The sequence below is a fragment of the Zingiber officinale genome, chromosome 4A, assembly GCF_018446385.1.
Source record: "Zingiber officinale cultivar Zhangliang chromosome 4A, Zo_v1.1, whole genome shotgun sequence".
In the NCBI taxonomy this organism is placed as follows: Eukaryota; Viridiplantae; Streptophyta; class Magnoliopsida; order Zingiberales; family Zingiberaceae; genus Zingiber; species Zingiber officinale.
Genome location: NC_055992.1, coordinates 120,040,616 through 120,067,983, shown reverse-complemented (window position 1 = coordinate 120,067,983; position 27,368 = coordinate 120,040,616). Strand labels below are relative to the sequence as shown.

The following is a 27,368-nucleotide window of genomic DNA, read 5'->3' as shown; positions in this document are numbered from 1 at the left end:
TAAATTTTTGAGCACAAATAAACATAATAATATACTAAAACATGTGTCAAAAAGTGATTCACTTATCCATTCCTAGATCAATACGGAGGAGGTAAATCACATGTGACTACTAACTAATAGTGTAAGTGACCAAGATATGAAAAAGGACATGTTTAGATGCGTTAAATTTCGACCCTAAAATTTTATATGGCAATATCCTATGTATCAATCATCTTAACATCCCGTGAGAAAAAACATGAAATGTACTAAAACATGGACCATGTTAATAAAATGTGCACATCATTATTCTTATTCTAAAATATCGTTAAAAGTAAACAAAAAATGTATACATATGATAGTTATTTACAGACTTAATGTTATTTTAAAAACTAAAAAAAATATATTTTATCACTTAACTATATTTAAGCCAAAAATATATTTGTATGTCAAATAAGAATTATGAAGAGTAAATTTTTTAAATATGGCCATTTAAAAAATAGAAAAAAATTACGATTTAGTACTTTTATTTTTTTTAAAAAAATAATTGAGTCTAAGAATAACTTATAGCCACTTTTTAGTATATTCGTTTCATTCTATAAATTTGCATATCATTGTTTTCATTTTGACACTCAATATTTTGATAAGACAAAAATAAAATACAATTTATGGCCGCATGTGATTTTTAAGAATAATAAAAAAATTTTAGCTTAAATATGGTGGAATGTTAAAATAGAGTTAAGGACATTGATAAATAATTAACAAAAACACATTTAAAATCTTATTATTTCAGTAAACTATATTTTTGATATTAAATCTAAAATTCTATATTTCTTCTTTATAATTGATATGCAAAATATTTAATTTTTTAAAAATATTTATTATAATTATTTATAAGTTTCTTCTTAAAAAAATATACATTATCATTCTTTGCGAATCATGTAAAAATGATTGAGTAAGAGGGTGAAGAGTTTATAATTTTAAATATTCAATTTAATGTATTTATATTTATTGATAAAATAGATAAATTATATTTTTTTTCTTTTACATTATTTTTTTCATTCAAAATATATTCTTTTCGAATATACGAATCTTTTATTCATATATTGTTTACTAGGATGTCGTAGGTAATTCATTAAAAGAGAGGGGGGTTAATAAAATTATCCAATTAGCCATTTCTGGTAGGTTTGAAGAACGCGGGACGGTGAGGTCCGATGGAGGTGGCGAGGGTGAAGGGGAACATCGGCAAACGGGCACCACCAGCGACCGCGGATGAAACGGGAGGTTTCGTGGCTCACCTCGCGCGGCCTCTTCCAATGGCTAGACCATGCGCTAAATCGTTTTTGGTTCAAGCACTCCCCCCTCCTTGCTCTTCACTCCCCTCGCCTTGCCTCGTTTCAGGGTTTCCTGCCCCGCTTCCTCCTTCCTTCCTTACCTTCTCATCTACTCTCCTCCTCCTCTTCCTCAGGAGAAGTGGCTTGATGCGAACTGATCAAAAATGGTGCGTAATCCTAAACCGAAGGCCGAAGCCCTCCATCGGTTCCCTATCTTGCAACATTTTGTTATTTCTCAGCCCTCAGTAACAATCTTCCAGTATTTTTTTTTTCTGGGGAAAAGAAAAACACCTCTTTTTTTGTTTTTTGTTTTACTACCAGAAATGGAAATTGTAAAAACTCTCCTTTTTTGTAGGGAACTTCCGTTAACATTATTATGGGTTCCAATGTGTGGGTTGAAGATCCACAATTGTCTTGGGTTGATGGACAGGTCACTAAAATTACTGGTGAAAACGCCGAGGTTCAGACTTCTAATGGCAAAACGGTAAGCTAAATGCTAATGCCGCTGTCCCTATTTCGTTCAAGCGTATCAATTAATGGTTCTAACGTCTAAAAGAGTCAGTCACATTTTTTTTTGAAAAAAAAAATTATCTTGAAGCAAAAAGGTGGAAACCCATCAATTCATTCGGAGAATATATTTTAATCACATGCAAATGACAGCCTCACGTATATAGTTCTGTTGATATTAGGTTGTCACTACTCTGTCAAAACTATATCCAAAAGATATGGAAGCCCCTCCCGGTGGGGTTGATGACATGACAAAGCTCTCGTATTTGCACGAACCTGGAGTTCTGCAGAATTTGTCCGCTAGATACCAACTGAATGAAATTTATGTATGCTCTACCTTGTTATTGTCTGTTTTTATTGGATAAAATGTTTTGGTATAGTGTTCTAATCTTGATAAGCATTTTTTTCATGGCAGACTTACACAGGAAATATTCTAATTGCTATAAATCCATTCCAAAGGTTAACCCATCTATATGATTCTCACATGATGACCCAATATAAAGGGGCTCCATTAGGCGAGCTAAGTCCTCATGTGTTTGCAGTGGCAGATGTGGCATTCAGGTTTTACTTAAATGCTGTTGCTAAAAGGATTGTATTCCTTAACTTAAGACTATGAGCATTTAAATTATGTATGAGCAGGGCAATGGTAAATGAGGGAAAGAGCAACTCCATTCTAGTTAGTGGTGAAAGTGGTGCTGGAAAAACTGAGACAACAAAGATGCTTATGCGTTATCTCGCTTACTTGGGTGGACGTGCAGCCACTGAAGGGCGAACTGTAGAGCAGCAAGTTCTTGAAGTAAGTTGAGGGTTTATAATGGTTACCAAGCACTGTTGAACTAGAGCTCTCTACAAGCCAATTCTATCATTTAGTACTAAATGTTTGAAATGTGTCTATTTTTCAGTCAAATCCAGTTCTTGAAGCATTTGGCAATGCAAAAACTGTGAGAAATAACAACTCAAGGTAATGCATGTGTTGTCATCTTGTAGCGGTACTCTTTACTAATTCGGATTTTAATGTATGCAGCCGTTTTGGAAAGTTTGTGGAAATTCAGTTTGATAATAAAGGTAGAATATCTGGTGCTGCCATCCGAACCTACCTTCTTGAGAGGTCACGAGTATGCCAGATATCAGATCCAGAGCGTAACTACCACTGCTTTTACCTTCTATGCGCGGCACCAACAGAGGTGTGTCTTTATTATTCTTGGATTATTATTTGCATTGTACTTATGTGCTATGAAGTGACATGGTGATTGATGAAACAATTTGCCATCATAACTTCCCAGGTGACTGAAAAGTACAAATTAGGAAAACCAAACACATTCCATTATCTTAACCAATCAAACTGTTATGAATTGGTTGGTGTGAATGATGCCTACGAGTATCTAGCCACTAGAAGGGCTATGGATATTGTTGGAATCAGTGCACAAGAACAGGTATAGATTTTATATATTTAACAGCTATCATGGCTGACAAAATGGAATGATCTGATTATATTCTGTTTGATTCTCTTTGTAGGATGCCATTTTTAGGGTTGTCGCAGCCATTCTTCATCTTGGAAATATTAATTTTGCCAAGGGACAAGAGATAGATTCATCTGTGCCCAAGGATGACAAAGCTAAGTTCCATCTTAAGATGGCTGCTGAACTTCTCATGTGAAGTCTAGATTCTCATTTACTTATTTTCTTGCTATGATGCTGTTTCTCCAAGTTTGTGATAATTATCATATTTTAGGTGTGATGCTGAGGGTTTACAAGATGCACTGTGTAAGCGTATGATGATAACTCCTGAAGAAGTCATTAAGAGGCCACTTGATCCTCAATCTGCAGCTGTAAGCAGGGACGGCTTAGCTAAAACAATATATTCTCGCTTGTTTGACTGGTAAAGAAATGTCTGACAAATTATATTTGACAGTTATCTTAATTTTTGTGATACAAACATTATGAATTTTGGGGGATTGTTTGATGATCTATTTCATTGTACCAACAGGATTGTCGATAAAATAAATGTTTCAATTGGACAAGATCAAGCTTCCAAGTCACTGATTGGTGTCTTAGACATCTACGGTTTTGAAAGTTTTAAAACGAACAGGTAGTTACTAACAAACAAGAGTTCATTAATGATGCAGCATATCTTAGCCATTTTAATATTTTATTTTATATTGTCAACTGTTATTCACAGCTTTGAGCAGTTCTGTATCAACTACACAAATGAGAAACTACAACAACATTTCAACCAAGTAAGATTTTCCAATATGGTTTATTCATTCTTGGCTCTAGCAATTACAGTATGCCAGGAAGCACAATTTCACTCTGTAGACGTGATATGCAATTTCTAATACTTCCAAGTTATTTTCCAATTTGACAAAATTTTCAATTGCAAGCCACTTTTCAAGATAATGTCTGTGAATAATGTTTTTAACCCACACGAAGAATTTGATCATTCAATGAAATAATTATTAATACTTCGAATGATTAGTTAACATTTAATCCAGATTGCAACTTTTTATTTCAGCACGTTTTCAAGATGGAGCAGGAAGAATACACAAAAGAGGCAATAGATTGGAGTTACATCGAATTTGTTGATAACCAAGATGTTCTGGATCTTATCGAGAAGGTTCTCTCAAATTACCATACTAGCTCAAGATCTATTACAATTTTCTTCTTTCTATCTCTCGGTTTCATGTTCAGTGGTATGCCTATTTTTCTAAGCAGTGCATTGTTGGTGAATCTTGATCATTGTTCTGAATAGTGTCTATAGTGACTAAAATGATGCATGAAATTCAGATGATTATATTGTAGTTGAAATGGGAGTAATGTTGATTTTTAAAGAATATGTTTAATCTGAGTATAGATCTCATTAAAATATCTATCAAATTTATAACATGAAGACTGGCCTGTTAGGAGATTTTCTGCAAGTCCAAGCATTGTGTACCGGGATCAGCTTAATCTGTGACCTTAGATCATGAGCGTAAGCAAGCATAGTCATTTCTTGGACCCTTTGAGGATTTGGTTGGCCAATCTTCCTGCAAATTACTGAAGCTGATGAATTGCAATTCTCTTTGATAAAGTGGAAATCAATCTTTAGTGCTTACGTGATTTGTCCTTTTATGGGATACTAGAGTAGAAGCTATGTGTATGGCAAACAAATTGTCACAATACAACTTCATAGTCTCTGGGAATATATTTCAATTCAGTCATTAACTTTTTAATCCAAATGAGTTTACTATTACTAAAGCCATAGCTCTAAAGTTTGCCTCTGCCGTTGACTTGGTACTACAATCCTCGACTTGGAATGGCAATCTACTTCTTTCTCTTCTAGGAATTAAATTACCTCTCAAAGAGTATACTCGCTTGATATGGATCAATTATCCGGAGGAGAATGTGCCCAATTAGCACTAGTGAACTCTTAAATGTGAAGATAGTCTTAATTCTAAAACAATAGCCTTTCCCAAAGGATTTTAAACAGTACCGTATAATTCTTAGGTTGCCTCCCAATGATCATCATATAGGACTAACAAATTAGTGAATTACATTTATCACAAATGAGATGTCATGTCTTGCAAGTGGGAGGTAGTTCAATTTTCTTATGAGTCTTCTGTACTTCCCTATATCAGATAATGACTCTCCCTATCTTGATAGAAATTTTACAATATGACCCATAGGAATGTTAACGGGTTAGGTCCCTAACATACCAATTTCTCCAAACCTATCATCTATCATCTACATACTTGTAGTGAGAGATGTAAATTACCCTGATCCTGTCTGAAGGCTAGTGAGATGGCGCGCTGGTTCCAGTGGATGATCTGTTGACCAGTGGAAGACTTCTTTAACTGGCGATGAAGCTCCTCCACGATCCTACACACAATCCAACAATCTGACAAAGCGTTAGTGACTAAAGACCAGGGAAGGGATTCTGGCAAGGCCCTCTGACGCTTAAGTTAGTACAATCTCCCGCGGATGAATGAAGAACAACAGAGGATGAGCGTAATGTTTAGATTATGCCAATTGTGTACCTTACCAACGGAGTGGATCCCCCTTTATATACCACCTCTCACAACTTCTGTGATCGTGAGGTGGCCCATTGCGTCAAAGTTTGTTAGGTGATGGAAAAAGTATAGTCTGGGTGATCCACAATGATAGTCCGAGGAATCTTTTATTTTACCCACAGATGTACCTCTTTTGTCGCTTACGACTTAGGCCTTTGGTGAAGTTATTGGAGTATACTTATTATAACGGATCAATTAGTGAAGAAATCCCCTCGAGAATATTCCCGACAACTCTAATAGGTTGTTAGAATGTTGTATGCTGCTTGTCTGTTAAATATATCTCGGTCGGTCCTTAAGCAGACGCTTAATTAGAATATCTTTTATTGAATATATTTCGCTTGATCTCTCATTTGGCTGAGCATTTATGGTAAACCCCATAAAATGGAGCACCTTTAACCCGTATTGGTATCAATGTCTGTGCTAAATGCTGCAAAGATCCGTTCAAAGACTAATATAGTGACTACAGTATGCCAGAAATCCATTCAAGGAGCCATATGATAAATTATGTATGTTAGAGTCTTTATTTCTAGGGACAATATGACATCAGGTGTTTTTAAGCCCACCCGGGCGAGCCTTATGTTTGCCTGGCCTTTATCTGACTGATCATATATTAACAGCTTTGTGAGGCTAAGTGTCTTTAAGCCCACTCGGTCTTTGCCCAGCCGGGCGTACACAGAGAGCTTTATGTTTGACCGGTCTTAATTTGACCGATCATATATTAACAGCTTTGTGAGGCTAAATGTTTTTAAGCCTGTCCGATCTTTGCCCAGCCGGATGTACACAAAGAGCCTTATGTTTGACCGGCCTTTATTTGACCAATCATATATTAACAGCTTTGTGAGGGTATCTTTGAGTCCGCCGGTCGTTGCTCAGCCGGGCGTACACATAGAGCCTTATGTTTGATCAACATTTATCGACTGATTATATATTAATGGCTTTGTGAGGCTAAGTGACTTTAAGGTCGCTAGGTCTTTGCTCGACCGAGCGTACATAGAGAGTCTTATGTTTGACCGGCCTTTATTTGACCGATCATATATTAACAGCTTTGTGAGGCTAAGTGTTTTTAAGTTCACCTGATCTTTGCCCGGCCGAACGTACACAGAGAGTCTTATGTTTGATCGGTTTTTATCTGACCGATCATATATTAACGATTTTATGAGGCTAAGTATTTTTAAACCCGCCTGGTCTTTGTCTAGCCAGGCATACATAGAGAGGCTTATGTTTGACCGGCCTTTATCTGGTCGATCATATATTAACGGCTTTGTGAGGCTAAGTGTCTTTAAGCCCGACCGAGCAAATTTATGTTTGATGATCTTTATCGATCGATCATATATTAACGGCTTTGTGAAGCTAAGTGTCTTTAAGGTCGCCCAATCTTTGCCCGACCGGGCATACACAGAGAACCTTATGTTTGATCGGCCTTTATCTGACAGATCATATATTAACAGCTTTGTAAGGTTAAGTGTCTTTAAGCCCGCCTGGTTTTTGTCCGGCCGGGCGTACACAAAGAGCCTTATGTTTGACGGGCCTTTGTCCGGTCGATCGAGTATAAAGAGGTTTTAGAAGGCTTGAGTGTTTAGAGCCCGATCATCCTTTCATCCGGCCAGGCTCCCCTGAACTTGGCCGGCTATTTGACTAACCAGGTATATTACTTCTTGAATTCCATAGTAAAATACTAGAATCCTTTTATCCGGCTGGCTTTATGGCCGGTCGGCCCTATCTGAGCGTCCTGCTTTGGAGCCACTCGGACAGGACCCGAGAACTTTGACGCTGGGCGATTAACAGAATCAGAGGGGAGTGCTCCACCATTCTGACTTTGACCGCCACATCACCTTGATTTTGATCGTCACGTCATCTTCTAGATTCGCTCGTTATAACCCGTATCATACCCTTTGAGTAAGCAACCTTTGTGCTGAAGAGATACTTAAGTTCATCTAGGTTTTGTATAAAATGTTGATAGAGGTACTCCTTCAATCATGCAATTCTAATGAAATCATAACCAATAATGATGATACTAGAAGGATATGCCTTCTTGACTAAGAAGGAGAACTTTCTTGACGAAGGAGAAAACTAATTTTTGAATAAAGTACTTGAAAGTTGCTTTAGCCCATACAACATTTTTTTCCCAACTTTTATTTGGTCAATCTCCTCCTTAGCAGTAAATTCCTGAGGTTGCTCCATATCTCCTTAGTAAGATCGCCATGAAGGAAGATATCCTTAATGATGAGTTGATGAAAGAATAAACAAAAGGCAACTACTAAGGTAAGAAATATGTGACTCGGATTAAGCATGGCCATATGAAAGAAAGTGTCAAGTAGTCCACATCATAAACTTAAGTCTATTTTCAAATGATCTATAGTAGCATGTGCATTTAACACCATGATGAAAATCCACTTCTAGCCTATAGTAATCTTACTTGAGGGAGAGTAACCATTTATTACTAGAGGGGAGATCATCTAGCTTATCAATCATGACCTACCTCTAAAGAGGACAAAAATATGGAATTTGGGTGTCACACTAAGTAGAACACTTTTAAGTATCGTTATATAATGGTAAGATGCATGTGAGAGGTAGAGTCCAAGATGATGATAGGCAAAAAGAGAATTGGAGAGCTGCTTGGATATACTGGAAACATGTAGAGTTGGCTTGTTGGGTTAGAGGATGTGGTGGTAGGAGGTATGAGAATGATCATTGAAGAAAATATAGGAAGTACCTACACCTACCCAAAATGATGGTGTAGAGATGAGAAGGGAGTCAATTTAAAGAAAGCCATATCATCAGAGTTAAACCCACAACGTTACTCTAGAGAGTAGAGAGAGGTTACTTTGGAGAGAGAAATAATGGTAGCCCTTCTGGAGATATAGGTAGCCAAGAAAGACATACTTAGTAGATCTAGGGATAACTTGTCCAACCAAGAAAATGAGAGATTGACAAAGCATGTACAACCAAACATTTGTGAGGGAATTAAATACAAAGCATCCCTAGGAAAGAGGAATGTCAAAGGAACCTGTTTTGAAGAGTAGGGGATGACATATGATTTTATAAGATTCCATGTAGTGAGAGGTACATCAATCCAAAAGGAAAAAAGGAGTAAGCATATGTGGAAGTAGATCATTAGCAGTCTCAACTAAATGAAGATTCTTCCTTTGTAATTATGCTATGGGATGTAAAGGCAAGAAGGCTAATGAAGAGTACTTAAGTTCAAAAGAAATTACTGAATTATAAAAGAATTACTTCTTAATATTATCACGGTGAAGAACTTTAATAGACACTTAATTTTAGTGTATAGAGAAAGAGAAAAATACCACGTCATTCGAGAATATCCATCAACTAAAGTTACGAAGTACTTAAATCCAAGAGTGAAACTAACACGACTCAAAACCATATATTTTAAATTCTAGAAACTAAGATGACCTAAAGAGGTGGTGGGACTAAAAAACACATCACATCTAGCAGGTAAAGTTGGCAACACTTATGCTCTTGCTTTGCTTGTTATTCAATGCTGAATAAAACAAAAGTGACATTGAATGTTACAAAACAATTAGATGATTTAGTTTGTTTGCTAATAGACAATGAATTTAATGGAAAATCAAGTATAGGAAGATAACTAGAATAAAGGTGAAAGAGAAACATTGTGAGACCTATTGACTATGTGGCATTGGTAGGACAATGCTCATAGTGTAAAGACAGATAAAGAAAGATGCTTTTAGAGTTGTACTTGCATGCCTCAAAATTTAGAATCTTGGATAATGGTCCAAATGCTTAGGACTAGTAGGCAGTAAATGCACCTCCATAAGTCATAAAAGTAATTGGTTGAGATGAGGCACTTATGATAACTAGAATTAAAGAAAGCATGAATAATCCTTGGCAAGTACTATAATAATGATACTAGACTTAGAATAGGTGTGGGTGGATAGATTCTTTTGAGAAGTAGAATTTGACTGGGCCATATATACAAGCAATGTGTAAAGGATGATTAATGCAGGATCATCCCAACATGACCCCTTGAACTTCAAACGGTCATAATTTTTTACTCAGAACTCAAAATCAGGTTTTGTTTATCGCCACGCGTGCGGAATTTAAAAATTTGCATCCGTAATCGCCAATTTTCGGGCCTAAATTCCACCATTTAGGCCCTCAACTGATGCTCCAAAGATTTTATTACTATTTTTAATAATTTTTTGTTTTTATGGTGTTTAGGGTATTTTTGGTATTCCTGGTAATTATGGATCATAATTAGTCTATAATACTGTCCTGTTTTATTAATTTTAATTTATGTCAAGAGATTACCTTTTCTGGAAAAATCTTTCTCTCTTTACAAGATTGGAATTGAGGTCCCTATATTGGGATTTCTTTCCTTTCTTTGTCTTAGGGTTTAGAGTCTATATAAACATCTGTCTAGTTGTATGAGGATTAATCCCTCTTTAATTAATAAAGTTTTCTTTTCTGGTAATTCGACGAGTTTTCCTTGTTTTTTTTTTTTTGGCATTCTCTCCTTTTGAGCTTCTCCTCCAATGTTCCCTCTCGTTAGCATGTAGGATAATCGATAGCCTGCTCGGCGTCAGTTGGTATCAGAGCTGGTTGTGTCTGATTAAGGAAGTTGAGCGTCAGATTCCATGGAGGATCATTGTGGTCGCGGTTGCAACACTCGACAGGTTTCGATTGAGGAAGCCGAGCACCATGGGCGCAGCCTCGAGGATATAATGACGATTGAGGACTTACGAAGGCAAGTTGCATAGTTAACTCATCAAATGGTAGCAATGGTGGCGGCATAAAATCTTGAAGGTCACGAGATTTCAGATCAAGGATTTGAGTCTATCTTTGAGAATCCTTACTATTGTTAGACTGCTAGCCCGAAACGTCATGTTCGGGAGGAGCCTTATGAAGACCTTGGTGTTTGGTTGAACTATCCGAATTTTTTGGTATGTTTCAAGTAGAGACTTTTGTTGATTGACTGAATGAAGTGGAGCGAATCTTTGAATATAAGCAGGTTCCGGATTGGATGAAAGCGAAGCTGATTGCCATCAGACTGAAGGGGCAAGCATCAGTGTGGTGGGAACAGATGCATCGTTCACGGGGCAGACAGGGCAAGTCCAAATAGATGAATGGGAGAAGATGAAGAAGCTTAGGGGTCACTTTCTACCTTTCGGCTACACCCAAATTATGTTTCAACGACTTCACTCGTTGCGATAGGGCACGAGATCGGTTGATGATTATATTGAAGAGTTCCACTAGCTGATCACCCGAAACGACCTATTTGAGACGGAGGAGTAGATGGTTGCACGATATTCAGGGGGGTTGCGTCAGTCCCTACAAGATGCCCTTAGCTTTCATTCATTTCTGACGGTGTTTGAAGCATACTAGTGCACACTAGTTGTTGAAAAACAATAAAATCGAAAGCCAGTGGTGAGGGGCGACAAAAACAATCGATTAATTCGTCCTAAGGCTCACGTTCTATATTGCAGCAGCCTTCGCAGTAACCTTCATAAGTTAATCCTAATGCTCTTGTCACGTGTTATCGTTGTAGCGAATAAGGACACAAGGCTAAACGATGCAGGAAACCTTCTCTTACTAATCAGTAAAGAAAAAAATCTGTTGATCGAGGAAGATATGGAAAAAGAGACCGAAGCAATTGACGACTCGGAATATGATGTGTTTGACGAGGTGAATTATGGTGATGGCTAAGAGACATTGGTTGTTCGTAAGAGTGCTGATTTCCAAGGGCAATTCAAAGGAAAATTAGTTAAAAGCCAATATTTTTTATACTACCAGCACCATCGTTGATAAAGTCTGTAAGATGATCATCGATAGCAGCAGTTGTGAGAACGTAGTCTCCGCTGAGGTTGTCCAGAAATTTCAGCTGAAAACAGATTGTCATCCTGAACCATACAAGTTATCATAACTTAATAAAGATAGTGAGGTAACTGTAGATCAACGAGATAGTAGATTAACGATGTCTTGTGTCTTTTTCAATTGACAAATATTTTGAGAGTGCTTGGTGTGATGTGATGGTCATGGATGTATATCATGTATTATTGGGGCAGCCTTGGTAGTATGATCAGAGTGTTGTTCATGATGGGTGGAAGAATACATATACCCTTCAGGTCAAGGGAAAAAAGATTGTATTGGCGATACGTTGGGAAGGAACCACTCCAATTTCGGTAGCCAAGAATACTAATCTACTTTCTATATCCAGGTTTTTAGATGAGATGGAGCATATGAGCATTGTCTATGCTTTACTACCGTGCAAAGCGAAGTTGTAGCCATAGACGTTGAGTTACCGGTCGAAGTACAACAGTTGTTAGTAGATTATGATGAGCTGATGCCAGAAGATCTTCTTTCTGGGCTCCCACCGATATGAGATATCCAACATTAGATTGACTTTGTTCCGGGGTCGAGCTTACCTAATCGACCAACATATCGTCTCATTCCCAAGGAGGTTGAAGAATTGTAGCGACAGATAGTGGAATTATCGGAGAAAGGCTATATCCATGAGAGCATGAGCCCATGTGCAGTTCCATCCCTACTAGTGCCAAATAAAGATGTTCCATGACGTATGCGCGTTGACGCCGAGCCATCAATAAGATCACGGTGAAGTACATATTCTCAATTCCTCGCTTAGACGACATATTGGATTAACTCTCCAGTTCTAAGGTCTTCTATAAAATTAACCTTAAAAGCATATACCGCCAAAATAGGATAAGGCCCGGAGATCAATGGAAAACTGCATTCAAGACACAACACGGGCTATATGAGTGGATGATCATGCCTTTTGAATTGTCCAATGCGCCCAACACCTTCATGAGGTTTATGCATCAGATTCTGTGGCCTTTCATGGGAAAGTTTGTGGTGGTCTACTTTGATGATATTCTCGCCTATGGTCCGACATGGGCATCTCACTTTGATTACCTCTATGCTGGTTTTGAAAAATTAAAGACAACGTGCTTATTTATCAACATGAAGAAGCGTTCTTGCTTTATTACATTGGTAATTTTCTTTGGCTTTATTGTATCTATTGATGGTGTACACATAGATCAAGCAAAGATAGCCGCAGTCTTGGAGTGGCCGCAGCCGATGGCCTTGCACAATGTCAGAAGTTTCAACGGCTTGGCTTCTTTCTACCGTCGGTTCATCAAAAATTTTAGCACTCTAATTGCTCCCATCACCGAATGTCTCAAGGCATGAGATTTCAAGTGATCTAAAGAGGCAAAGATTAGTTTTCAACTGGTCAAGCAGAAGATGATCGAAACAGCAGTCCTGACACTTCCTGATTTTGACTAAGTGTTCGAGGTCAATTGTGATGCATCTAACATTGGTATAGGAGGTGTTCTGAGTCAGTCTGAACATTCAGTTGCTTTCTTGAGTTAGAAGTTGTCTGAGTTCAAAAAGAATTACTCTCCCTATGATTTAGAGTTCTATATCATTGTTCAATTTTTAAAACATTGGCGTCACTACCTAATACAGAAGGAATTCATCCTGTTTACTAATCATGAAGCATTGAAATGCATCAATGGTCAACACAAGTTGAGTAGACGACATGCCAAGTAGGTGGCTTATTTATAAGAGTTCACCTTCATGCTGAGACACTAAGCTGGAAGTCTGAATCGTGTCGCAGATGCCTTAAGTCATTGTTCTTCATTGCTCACCATCATGAGTACCAGTGTTGTGGGCTTTGAAGTTTTTCTAAATATGTACGTAGCTAACCCATCATGTTCTTCGACATGATTTTATTTTGCGTAATGGTTATCTATTTCGTAAGTTAACTGCATTCCAGATTGTTCTTTGAGGCAACAGATCATGAGCGAGCTTCATAATGAAGGGTATTTCGAACATGATAAGACGTTGCCCTCATCTTTGCTGATTTTTATTGGCCCAAGTTGACTAGCGATGTGACCTACTTTGTGAACCGATGTTCTGTATGACAGCAATCTAAGGGGGTGCTCACCAATGCAAGCTTGTACACTCCCTTACCTGTCCTTGAAGCTCCTTGGTTCGATGCCAACATGGATTTTGCATTGAGATTACCTCGCACCCAACGAACCTTGGATTCCTTTCTTGTTGTGGTTGCCAGGTTTTCAAAGATGACACACTTTGTAGCTTGCAGGAAGACTATGGATGCTGTCTGGATTGCCCATCTTTACTTCAAGGAGGTCGTGCGCTTACATGAGATACCTCTATTCATGACTTTAGACTGTGATACTAAGTTTATCAGCAATTTTTGGAAAAGCTTATGAGAAAAATTGGGAACACAATTGAACTTTAGCAGTGTCTATCACCCCAAACAGATGGTTAGACTAAGGTGATGAATCAGAGTTTGGGCAATCTTATGAGGTGTCTAACAAGAACTAAGACAAAGTAGTGGAACTTGACGTTACCTCAAGCAGAGTTTGCCTACAACAGATCGAGAAACAAGACGTTTGAATCCTTTAGAGATTGTCTATGAGTGGAACTCATCATATGTTTTGGACTTAGCCCCTGTTCCACGTATAGGATGATATAATCCTAAAGCAGGTGAGATGGTAGAACATCTTCGGAACATTCATGAGTAGGTGGCAATTTTGGATAGCAATACCAAGTATAGAACTCGGGTTGACGATCATTATCATCAAGTACTTTTTGAGGTCAAATATTTTATCTGGGTTGTTTTAACTCATGATCGTTTCCTTGTTGGTGAGTACAATAAGCTGAAGGATCATAAAATTGGACCGTGTGAGATATTACAAAAGATCAACAATAATGCCTACAGGTTATCTGAAGACCTTTGATGTCTTCAATGTGAAGCACTTGACTTCTTATTCTGTGGATGTTGATGAGGCTACTATGAACTTAAGGGCGAGTTCTTTTCAATCCGGAGAGACTGATGGAGGATTAACTCAACATAACCCCTTGAACTTCAAACAGTCATAACTCTTGATTCGGGACTCGAAATCAAGCTCTGTCTGTCGCCACACGTGCATAATTTAAAAATCTACATTTGTTATGGGAGAAATCGTAGCCGTCAATTTTCAGGCATAAAAATCTACCGTTTAGGTCCTCAACCGAGCCTCTAAAGATTTTATTACTATTTTTGGTAATTTCTATTTTTATGGTATTTAGGGTATTTTTGGTATTCCCGATAATTATGGGTTATAATTAGTCTATAACAATGTTCTATTTTATTAATTTTAATTTTTGTCAAGAGATTTTCTTTTCTAGAAAAATCTCTTTATTTCTTTACAAGATTGGAATTGAGGTCCATATATTGAGATTTCTTTCCTTTGTTTTTTTGTCTGGTTTAGAGTCTATATAAATACCTGTCTAGTTGTATGAGGATTAATCTCTCTTTAATTAATAAAGTTTCCTTTTCTGGTAAATCCGATGAGTTATTCCTTGTTTTTTTTAGCATTCTCTTCTCTTGAGCTTCTCCTCCAATCTGCCCTCTTATTAGCTCACAGCATAATCGCTATCCTGTCCGACGTCAATGATGAGGTGGGTGGCCATGTATAGTAGCAATCATTTTTGAAACGCCTAAATTTCCTGCACTTGGAAAACTTGGGATTGACTTGTCCACTAAGATCATTTTCCACAACCATCAATGAGCCTCATTGAGAATATCCTCTACAGCTATGTGATCCTCTAGATGGAAATCGAACCACCAATGTTGGTTGGTTCACTGTGGCATCAGAGGATGATGAGACAGTGATACAAGTCTGCAACATCCTCATGTACGTGTGTGATATAAGCCTGCACTGGGGTGAGCGTTGCTACAAGAAAAGTGATATAAGCCTGCAACATCCTCATGTACACATCTGACATGAGTGGAATGGAAGAGCCTTCTAAAATTCTGGTAATCAGCTTGATACTTTCCTATGTACACACAAAGAACTTGACACTATCAATCTAGATCTGGGTTCTATTCTTACAAGTTATTCAAGGCAGACCGCACCTCCTCTGGACATTCTAAGATCAGAAGTCCTAGGAGCCAACTCAATATCATCCATCTAGACCTGTGGTTTTATCTTAACCAAGTTATTCGAGGAAGACTACACCTCTGAACATTCTAAGATCAGCAGTCCTAGGAGCCAATCCATTCCACCCAACCCAATACATATTTCAATCAGGTTAGCATTAGCAGAATTAAAACTCCACAGGTGCTAATACCAATGAGCAAAACCCTACATAAATCCTTATATCTATTAATCATGGTGCCTTAATTGGATTAGAAAAAAATTGGTACTTTTCTCTTGATCGTACCTAGTTTAACTTGGATTTAGATTCCACTTAGATGTTTACAGAGATCATAATATTTGCATAATTTGCATTATATTTGGTCCCTCCTAAACATAAACAATTGTTTTTCCTATACTGCATGCTTCTACTGTAGTTTCTATGAATTTATTAGCCCCTTGCTACTAACTTTCCTTCATATGTTGCTCATATTTCCAGGATTTCATGTTATTTGATGAGATGTCTTATCTCATGCAAACTAGCATGAATTCTATTTTACATGTTGCCTCTTATACTGTTTTATTTCTCTTTGTTTGATGGAAATTTTATTTTCCTTAATAACTCACTTGATTTTCTGGTATTTTACTACTGATTAAGACTGTAAATGTTCTGCAAATGGTTATAAATTGTTGTAATGAATAGAGATTCATACGAGGAAGCTTATTCTGCTATTCCTTTTTTTACAGAAACCTGGAGGTGTGATTGCACTTCTTGATGAAGCATGGTTTGGATTTTCATCTTAGTTTTTAACACTTATCTTCTGGATTTAAATTTTGAGAGCGGATAAATTATTGTCTGATAATCTACTTATATGCAGCATGTTTCCTAAATCAACACATGAAACCTTTGCACAAAAACTTTATCAGACATTTAAAACGCACAAACGCTTCATCAAGCCCAAGCTTTCACGCACTGATTTTGCAATTAATCATTATGCCGGAGAGGTTGAATTCTTGATTTAGCCTACAATTATTATAAACACTTTTATAATAATGTGTTTGTTTTCTATTATTAGGTTGTGTATCAATCTGATCTTTTTCTGGACAAAAACAAGGATTATGTTGTGGCAGAACACCAAGATTTGTTGGGTGCTTCAAAATGCTCATTTGTTTCAGGCCTTTTTCCTCCTCTGCCTGAGGAAACAAGCAAGTCTTCTAAATTTTCATCAATCGGTGCTCGCTTTAAGGTTCTCTTCTACTATTGTTGAAAATATTCTTGCTTGAGAACATTAGAAGGCCCATCTATATGGAATGATGTTTCTCACTGTAGTTTGCATTTGCTTCAGCTACAACTGCAGGCTTTGATGGATACATTAAATTCCACAGAACCCCATTATATCAGATGTGTGAAGCCAAATAACCTTCTAAAACCTGCCATATTTGAGAATTCCAATGTCATGCAACAATTACGCTGTGGTGTGAGTAGCTTAGGCCATGTTATTTGGTTTTGAAAATTGTTATTTCATACCACTTGTCATTCTGTTATATCTTTTGTTATAATGTTTTTGGGAACATCAGGGTGTTCTTGAGGCTATAAGAATCAGCTGTGCTGGATTTCCTACGCGTCGTATTTTCTATGAATTTTTACATCGTTTTGGTGTTTTTGCTCCAGAAGCTTTTGTTGGGAAGTAAGTTCTATCTAATCTTGCAAATGATAGAATGTTTGGGGTTTAAATTAGATTATATGACTTTATATTTATGTGGAAATTTTCTTTTCTTTTTTTTTATTTTGTATTCATGATTAGCGATGAAAAGACAGCTTGCAGGAAGATTCTGGAAAGTAAAGGCTTGAAAGGATTTCAGGTGATTCCTTGACCATATTTGTCACAATAGTTTTCTCTTTGCTTCATTATTTTTGAATTCTTCCTACCATAGTCTATTTAGGAATATACACTACGTTGGCTATATTGACTAAAATTTTCAGAGTTATGTAGGCCGCAGGCCACTTTTATCTGGAATGAGCTTTGCATCATGATCCTGATTTTTGTGGCGTTTGCCTTTGCTTTCAAATTTCTTGGGGTCAATTCTCAACTATTCTTCATGTCTTTCTTGCAATGCTTCCTGAATTTCCAGATAGGTAAAACAAAAGTTTTCCTTAGAGCCGGTCAGATGGCAGAGTTAGATGCTCTACGAGCTGAAGTTCTTAACAGAGCAGCAAAGACTATTCAAAATCAAATACGAACACATATTTTGCAGAAGCAATTTATTGCTTTACGGAAGGCTGCCATTCATGTGCAATCATTGTGGAGAAGTGTGTCCAACTGATCTCATTGTCTCATTATATTCTTTGGTTTTTTATTCATCTAACATGATTGTGTTTATAGGAAGATTGGCTTGTAAGTTGTATGATGACATGAGAAGGGAGAATGCTGCAATTATAGTTCAGAAAAATTGGCAGCGACATAACTCTAAGAAGGCTTACAAAAAACTGCAATATTCAGTTCTTGTCCTACAAAGTGGTTTTAGATTTTTGGCTGCTCGGAATGAGTTTAGATTTAGGAGACAAACAAAGGCAGCAATTTTTATTCAGGTGGTTCTTTCATGATAAGACCATCAGTTTCTTCTCAGTTTTACAATATCTATAATATTAAATCTGTTTTTTTTCATAGTACTGCTATCTTCTTGTCTTCTTTGCAGGCTAAATGGCGTTGTTATAGAGCTCATTCATACCACAAGAAACTAAAGAGAGCAGCAATTGTTACCCAGTGTCGATGGAGGGGAAGGGTTGCAAGGATAGAGCTTAGGAAGCTAAAAATGGTTGGTACTTCGCTCTTGCAATTTAGCTATTTCTGCAGGTTCATGGTGATAGAAACATGTGATCAAATTGGGTTCTTTATGTTTTCTTCTTCATTAGCTTAATGTTTGCTTGCATATCCTTTCAAATTTTTTAACCATCACTGAGAAAAGTGTTTGTGTTTCTATTATATATGTGTGTATTTTTATTATTATTTTCTTACATATTTTCTTGGAGATGTGAACTACTTTCGTTTGAACAAGGTTTGCAATACAAAACACTTTTGGATGAAACATGCTGACACATATATACTCGGAGACAGCAATGTAGATGAAAAAAAAAAAACATGGTACTGCTACATTAGCGACCCCCTCATAACTGTCCTACGCCATTGAGAGGGAGTTCAACATGAACCCAAATTGACAAGTACATGGGTGGGGTCCGCAGAGGTGATGAAATCCCCTATTGAGTTTTGACCCCTCAACCACTACCGTCATTATCCCATGCACATACCAACTGAGCCTGGGGGTAGAATGTATGCACTAGCATAAAAGGCTACATGAATTTTGATGAGAGAGCAAATACATTTTATTTCACCATGGAATGCCAGTGCCATAGGAACATATAACCACAACTTGTATGACTAGGATTTCTATGAAGTTTTTGGTTAATTTTGATGAGGTCCCAAGCTGTTATAGTAGTGCATATGATTTACTCTGGGATATGCTCGAAATTGATTTACGCTTTAATTTTAAGAGAATAAGGTACAATTAGTTGTAAACTGGAAATTTTAAAAACCCTCCATAGTTTTATTGTTCTCTAAACAGTCATGTATGAAATCATTGCATAAATCCAGAATCAAGACTATATTTCTGTTGCTTGGAATTTCATGGGCATAAATTAGTATACATTCTTTGCATTAGTCTGAGAGCACACATTTGAAAAGGAAAGTATAAGCATCTGCCCCTTTCCTTCCTATCCTTATGTTTAAAAACAAAACAACAATAAGATGCTACTAGCCCAACTACTTGGGAACTTCCACTATGAATCATATCAATGATTGTGTATATGCATTGTGCTAAGTAATAATGCTCTATTTTCTTGAGTTGGAACAACTGCAAAGAATGGAGAGAATGGAAATACCACAGCTGTTTCATTCCAAGTACTTATTCTTTCATTAGACCTCATCCATTGACAAAATACTTCCAAACACAATTGCATCCTTCTCAATTTTCACTTACAAAAATTGTTTGGCAGAGGAATACTTGTAATCCATGATATGGCCATCATTATTAGTTCTTTTCTGTTTCTTTTGTTTGTTTCAGGCTGCACGAGAAACAGGTGCCCTCAAGGAAGCAAAGGATAAACTCGAAAAGGCAGTAGAAGATCTTACATGGCGTTTGCAGTTGGAAAAGCGTTTGCGGGTAATGTTTGGATATTTGGTAGTTACTACTTTAACAGCTGCAATGATGGATTTAACCTACAGTGAATAATCATGAAAGGGACACAGATCTTCATGCTTTGTTTTATGTATTCTCTTACACATTTTGTTTCATTTTAAACATTATACTGAAGTTGATTTAGGTTAATCATGTGATGCATACAGACAGACTTAGAGGAAGCTAAAGGACAAGAAATTGCAAAATTACAGAACTCTTTGCAAGAACTGCAAAGTAAAGTAGATGAGACAACTGCAATGCTTGTCAAGGAACGAGAGGCAGCTAGGAAGATTATTGAGGAAGCACCTCCTGTTGTCAAGGAAACTACTGTTCTTGTGCAAGATACTGAGAAGATTGACTCCTTGACAGCTGAGGTGGAGAATTTGAAGGTGCTTGTCTTCATCTGTGGCCATACCTTTAGCATAATGTTTGACTTTTCCTATATTGCAAGGTCTAGTGGGTATGATGTTCTTTCAATGGTTTGCAATCAAGATTTATTTAACAGAGACTTATTTCCCTCCTTCATGTTCACATCTTGGGGTAGTAGCTTCAGGATGATTCTACCAATAGATTTTATCAGTAAGCATAAGCATTTTCCTTAATGGAATGAGAAGTGGAAATACATAGCATTTTCCTTTCCAAAGAGGGGATGGATAATGTCGTATCATGGTTCAACATGTGTATGCTTATCTAAGAGGAATTTACTCAATACCAGACAAGGATTGTGATGCGGACAACAAAGCTTTGAGTGGCCATAACTTTTGACTCGGGTTGAGTCAGGACCTATAATATATCAAATCGAAACTTGTTCTGAGAGTTTTTGGGTGTAACCCGTAAAGGCCTAGTTTTAGGGGGAAAAAATGTGGCCTTTTTGGAGGCTTTGAAGGAGTTTAGTCCTTTATTTATCATTTGGAGGTTACTTTCGTCTTTTGCAGAGTTAGTTTGAGACTATTTAAACCATTGTTTAGTTGATTTTTAGGGCAGCTGTTTTTTTCATCAATAAATGTTTTTGGCATTCCTTTCCCCAAGACGGCGAGTTTTGGATGTCTATTTTCCTGAATCAACAAATTTTTAGAAGATTGTTTTCGGGGTTTGTGTTCAAATCAAAAGATTCAATAATTTCCGCTGTCATATTGACAAAGTTTAGTTTTCCACATTTGATGTTTTTATATAGTTTAAGGTTATTCAATTTGGTACATACACTAGTGTTGTTTATGCTTATCATTAATCTGGAGGATTTCTCTAGTGAAGCAAATATCTAGGAAAGTATGTTGTTTTTATTATTTGTATTTTACACGTCTTCCAGAAAGCTGTGCCCTTTACAATGTGGACTTATTGATTAATTTCAATGCAATTTTCTTGTCCTTTTAGGCTTCACTACAGTTTGAAAAACAAAGAGCTGATGATGTTGAAAGCAAATACACTGAAGAACGACAAGCAAACGAAGAAAAAACGAAGAAGTCACTTGAAGATGGAGGACAAATACTTCAACTGAAGGAAACCGTGCATAGGTTTTTTACTTTCCCTCTCTCACAGGTCATCACTATTAATACGAATGTTTAGTAGCTCTTTCTCATATGCATAATTATGGTGAAATCAAGGACTCCATAGAGCTTAATAGGTAAATATTATTAGATAAATATGTTGGCCTTAGCATCAATTTCTCATCTATCTGGTGTCTAGTCTACTTCACTTTTGAGACCTTCATTGTAAAAGTTGCTCACAAGTTGAATTTACCCTGCTATGATTGTTATGAAATTTCCACTTTAGGAATACTTCAAGAAGTATATTTGAAAATCAATGCTGCAGAGGTTGAAATTATTTGCACCAGCATTTATTCTCTACCAGTGATTGGTATAGTGAAAAACATTATAGAGCTTGTCTGATTGTGTTACAATAACTTTCTTAAAAGTTGCTACTATCTGGCCATGGAAGGTTTGCTTTATTTCATTGAAGGAGGCTGCGAACACCAAAAATTATGGCCTTGATTGGAGTTCCATTTGGTGTGAAAATGCTTTCTAATATTCACTTCATGTGGCATGATAAGAGAAAATAGCTATCTAAAGTTCTAAACCTGTTTCTATTGCTAAGTTGTATAGTAGCAATTTCCAGTTTAGATACGTTAATAATATTCTTCTTGCTCAATTAGGCTTGAAGAGAAGCTAGCAAACGTGGACTCAGAAAATAAGGTATTTCGTCAGCAGGCTTTATCCATGGCACCCAATAAATTGTTATCTGGACGCACAAAATCAATACTTCAGGTGAATGCAACAAAATTATTATTTTCTTTATCATGCCTATAGTTTTTTTTCCCTATTAAACCTTTTATTTTCCTGAATGTTACACCAGAGGAGTTCTGAAAATGGTCATTCTATCAATGGCGAAACTAGAAGTCTCACAGTAAGATGAGGCTTCTTTCTGTTAATATTCTAGCTTTGTACAGAATAACTGGACATGATTTTTTTCTATTGATGTGATTTAGGATTCCCTTAGTTCATCATTTAACATGAGGGAGAGTTCTGAAATAGAGGATAAGCCACAAAGAAATCTCAATGAAAAACAACAGGTTGATTAACTTATTACCTTTATTCTGCCTAAAGAATGGTTCTCTAATTGTGCACCTTTGTTTGATTCTGTCACATCAATCTGACTTGTTTACTGCTATTACAGGAAAACCAAGAATTGATGATTAGGTGTATTGCACAAGACTTGGGATTTTCAGGAAAAAGACCTGTTGCTGCTTGTATTACTTATAAATGTCTTCTGCAATGGCGATCATTTGAAGTGGAGCGCACAAGTGTTTTTGATCGTATTATTCAGACAATTGGTCATGCCATCGAGGTTTGAAACGATCTATTATTTCTGTTATATTTTCTTGCTTTTGAATAATTTTATTGATCATGTTATGTTATTCTTTCTATATTAAGACTCAGGATAATAATCAGATATTGGCTTATTGGCTTTCCAATTCTTCAACGTTATTGTTGCTGCTCCAACGCACATTGAAAGCAAGTGGTGCAGCAGGCATGGCACCCCAACGTCGCCGCTCATCATCGGCTACTCTTTTTGGGAGGATGACTCAAGTCTGGAATTATGTTATTTATACATTTTGCATTTGGAAGCAAATCTGCATGACACTTTCTTATTGTACACTTTTTTCATCAGAGTTTTAGAGGTACACCACAAGGTGTGAACCTTGCGTTAATTAATGGGAGTTTGACAAGTGGAGTAGATAAATTACGCCAAGTTGAAGCAAAGTATCCTGCTCTATTATTCAAGCAACAGCTCACTGCATATGTGGAGAAAATATATGGAATGATCCGGGATAATTTGAAGAAAGAGATATCTCCATTGGTTGGTTCATGCATTCAGGTAAAATTGGGCAGTTTGTGTTCTGATAGTAGTCTAAGAATGGACTTTTGACTTTCAGTTCATGCTATTGCCTTGCTAACTTTGTGTTACAAGTTTGATCATGATCCTTTGTTTCTAGTTAAGTAATGTCTTTATGATTTGTGTTTTCCTAATTCTTTGGGTTTGCTTCTGTAATTAAATAAATCAGGCCCCACGAACATCAAGAGCTAGTCTCGTCAAAGGGTCTTCTCGTTCACCTGGAACTACTGCCGCACAACAAATTTTGATTGCTCACTGGCAAGGGATTGTTAAGAGTCTTGACAGTTTCTTGACCACGTTGAAAGCAAATCACGTCAGTTTATTCTCCATACTCTGAACCTCTTTTTACTTTCTCTAGCGTTTATTTACTTGTACATGATTGTCAATCCTCTAAATCATGATATTTGTTCTTCTATGACCAGGTGCCTCCGTTCTTAGTTCGGAAGGTCTTTACACAGATATTCTCCTTTATAAATGTACAATTATTTAACAGGTGCACATTTTATACGGCCTGCTTCTGAAAGAAATTTTGTGCTTGACAAGGAAAAAAATTCTAACTTTGTCCCTTGGTGCAGTCTTCTTCTAAGGAGAGAATGCTGCTCATTTAGTAATGGTGAGTTTGTTAAAGCAGGATTAGCTGAACTGGAACATTGGTGCTACAAAGCAACTGATGAGGTAGCTATCTTATTCCAAAATAATAATCTTGTTAATGGTTTTTATGCCCGGACAAACAAGTTGGTGTTATGGAATACACTTTATACTTGTTTCATTTATCTTATTTTTTTTCAAGGTTAATCTGTTCTTTAAAATGAGAGTGTCATATGAAAAGTAGGCTAAACTTGTTAAATTAGTTATCTTTGTTAATTATTTAATCTATGATAAATTTTACATAACAAAATTGAGAAATTTGACACTAATAGGTGTTAGACGCCAATATGAAAATAATATAAGAGCAAAATGTTAGTACTACAATAGTCTGTGACCTATTTGTTAATATTTTGTGAGAAAAGGGGAACAGGTACCCAATTGAATTTTTCCAATAAGATGGTACCAAAAGCTAGAATAGCTTCCATAAGGTCTCATTGTTCCCCTCCCAGATCACATTAACACTTAACGAGTTTCGGTCACGCTCCTTGTTGCCAACCTTTGATAGTGCAAGCTCAAGGAGTTTCAAAGGTGACTGTAATGCTCAAGCTCGGTTTGAGAACTTAACAAACAACTGCATATGGTGAAATAATTTCTGTTGGAGCTCAAAATCCCAATGTGAATAAGAAACTAAATGCGACAAGTGGCATCAGCTCAATCGTATCAATCGACTTTAGTAGTTGTTGACTAAGCAACTTCACCTCTTCTCTCAAGTATCTCCCACCAACTGGGTTTTCTTAAAGTACATTAAGCCAATTTGCATTATTACTTGATTATAGATTATAGAGGTATATCTATTGTTTGCTTATCCCATGGAGTTGGATTTTCTCTATGAATTTTGGATTCATATGCCTCTAATGTTTTGGTAATATATTTTCATTCTCTAAGCTCACACCACCATCTAGTTCTACCAATGTCACCAAGCCAGCGAGTCTCATCTATTAGTTAAAGGCATTAGAAGGGTTTCTATATTATCATCATTACATTTCTTGTCTGTCTTTTGTATTCCTGAATTTCCATTTAGCTTATTATTAGTTTGTAAATTAAACAGATTCTTGAATTGCTCCGTCATGTTCAATGCTATTTCTGTTGTCGTCTAAGATTTGAGGACCAATAAAATGTTTGGCATAGGGTATGAAATTTATGGAATATAGGACTAGATGTGATTCTTTTGTCTTTTTCATGTTCATCTTTTATGGCTACTCCATTACCCTTACAAATTCATAGTCACCTTATTCATCCTAATCTCCAACATCTAAAATAGATGGAATCCTCTTCGTTTAATCTTTCATCTATTGAGTGCTAGTCATATTTACTAGATAAAACATACCTCATTTGCTAATAGAATGCATGAGCATGCATTTATACACTTTGCCTTGATTTGTTTCGATATATGGGGTTCAAGTTGTGTAAGCTTTACTTTTGGGTTATAGAAGTTTGTTACATTTATTAATGAATATTCTCGAATGATTTGGTGCTTCCTAATAAAAGTATTTTGAACTTGTCTCGATTTTTTCTTTATTCTACATCGAGATTAAGCCCAATTTGGTTTGTTAATTGAAGTTCTTCAAAACGAAAATGATAAAGAGTACTCCCATATTTCCCAATTATTTCTTTCAGACCGTAGGATTATCCACCAATCTTCTTGCCACAAACATCCAAATAGAAGCGTTGTTGCAGAAAGAAAGTATTGACACCTTACTGAAACTCCTACTCAATTATTTCTTTGCCACCTGCATAGTTGTGGATAAAGAAAATTTGGCATAGTTGATTACCTAGTAAACTAAATGCAGCATTAGCAATGGCAAGCTAATGTGTCAACTATTTGATGTACATGAAGGTTGTTTGTTTGTTTAAAACAGTCGCTGCAAGTTGATTTGAAATTTAATCCAACTAGGTTGCTTGAGAATACTTTATCTTCTTCCAAATTTATCCTTTTCCTGGTTATTACAGTATGCAGGTTCGTCGTGGGATGAACTAAAGCATATAAGACAGGCTATTGGGTTCCTGGTAATTATACCCACTTCATTTGAAAGTGTACATCAGACTTTTAGAACTATGACAGATGATTAATGATTGATGGCTCGCTATGGTACAATTTTATGATGGATAATTTGAACATATGCGAGAATAAATATTGTCCTTCATTTGGCTCTTCCTATAACTAATTGCATAATTGAAAAATTAGAAACAGAAAACGATTGCTAAGTCTGTACAACTTCAAATTAGAGAATATACAAATCATCTCAACTATGTGTTTTTCAGGTCATCCATCAAAAGCCAAAGAAGACCTTGGATGAAATTAGCCATGACCTTTGTCCTGTGAGTTAAAAGTTTTTACATCTTTGCATCTCCACTGAGCTTTATTGATAATCCAACAAATTTTACTTCTAAATATGCAGGTACTCAGTGTGCAACAATTATATCGGATAAGTACAATGTACTGGGATGATAAATATGGAACGCATAGTGTGTCTCCTGAGGCAAGATGCTTGTCAAATACATTCATGAAAAATGTTACAAGTAAAATTATCAAGTGCAAAATGTCTAATAGTTCATCTATAAATTGACTAGGTTATATCCGACATGAGGGTGCTGATGATTGAAGATTCAAACAATCCTGTAAGCACCTCGTTCTTATTAGATGATGACTCAAGGTAAGAAATTCCAGATTGACTTGTTTAAGTTGACCTTGTTTTTAATTGCTATTCTACCATTAAGAATCTTTTGGAAGCTCATTTCTTGTTTGATCATGCAGCATCCCATTTTCAGTTGATGATATATCAAAGTCAATGGAACCGATTGATATTGCGGACATAGAGCCACCCCCACTTGTTCAGGAGAACTCAGGTTTCATGTTCTTGTTGCCTCGCGTTGACTAAGAACCAAAGCTATTTCCCTGTATTCATCATCTACGATTTGTGGGATATTTGAATCTCTGAGGTGCTAATGATCAACCACTTCAATATACTTCAAACTTGCAAGATTAGCATTATTCGCACTCATGATGCAGTCTTGCCAGCTACACTAAAGAAAACCAGTACCTGAGTCTCTCTTTGTTTGTTTCAAGGGGGCATTTTGTTAGGGTATTTTGGTTGTATGTATATTAGTTTTTGTATCTTAGTTTCTCCAAAGATTCATGCATGTATTCAGCTGAACAATTAATTATTTCTTCTATATGATCAACGTTATAAAGATTTAGACACCCAAGCTGGTTAAGATTCTTGGGGGAAAAATTGTTCTTGTGTTTCAGCTTAATTTCAGATTACATTATAATCGGTTAAACTAGTTGATAACTGCTTTACACAAATG

The 27,368-nt window shown here is 36.5% G+C and overlaps 1 protein-coding gene across 2 annotated transcripts; it reads left to right on the top strand.

Moving 5' to 3' along the window:
• Positions 1–1,163: 1,163 nt before the first annotated feature.
• LOC121970787 (myosin-11-like) lies at positions 1,164–27,293 on the top strand. Of its 2 annotated transcripts, none has more exons than XM_042521746.1 (39): positions 1,164–1,477; positions 1,666–1,794; positions 2,000–2,143; positions 2,233–2,378; positions 2,457–2,613; positions 2,720–2,778; positions 2,842–3,001; positions 3,101–3,250; positions 3,333–3,469; positions 3,549–3,695; positions 3,804–3,905; positions 3,996–4,053; positions 4,329–4,430; positions 16,536–16,573; positions 16,667–16,793; positions 16,865–17,035; positions 17,135–17,266; positions 17,367–17,476; positions 17,594–17,651; positions 17,922–18,099; positions 18,173–18,378; positions 18,486–18,605; positions 19,908–20,006; positions 20,189–20,410; positions 21,393–21,532; positions 22,171–22,282; positions 22,371–22,421; positions 22,504–22,587; positions 22,692–22,862; positions 22,955–23,104; positions 23,187–23,393; positions 23,581–23,724; positions 23,834–23,904; positions 23,987–24,086; positions 26,010–26,066; positions 26,322–26,378; positions 26,459–26,539; positions 26,631–26,713; positions 26,815–27,293. In XM_042521746.1, the coding sequence occupies exons 1-39, from the start codon at positions 1,475–1,477 to the stop codon at positions 26,936–26,938; spliced, it is 4,587 nt and encodes a 1,528-aa protein (XP_042377680.1). In that variant the 5' UTR covers positions 1,164–1,474; the 3' UTR covers positions 26,939–27,293. The 2 variants fall into 2 exon arrangements, with proteins under 2 accessions (XP_042377680.1, XP_042377679.1); XM_042521745.1 differs by having other exon boundaries at positions 22,949–23,104; positions 26,815–27,292.
• The last annotated feature ends 75 nt before the right edge of the window (positions 27,294–27,368 follow it).

What these genes read in the sequence shown, in the direction of transcription:
- LOC121970787 (XM_042521745.1), top strand. An exon ending in TTAATCATTATGCCGGAGAG is followed by an intron (nt 16,794 to 16,864) that starts GTTGAATTCTTG and finishes TTCTATTATTAG; the next exon opens with GTTGTGTATCAATCTGATCT. An exon ending in GCGAAACTAGAAGTCTCACA is followed by an intron (nt 22,422 to 22,503) that starts GTAAGATGAGGC and finishes GATGTGATTTAG; the next exon opens with GATTCCCTTAGTTCATCATT.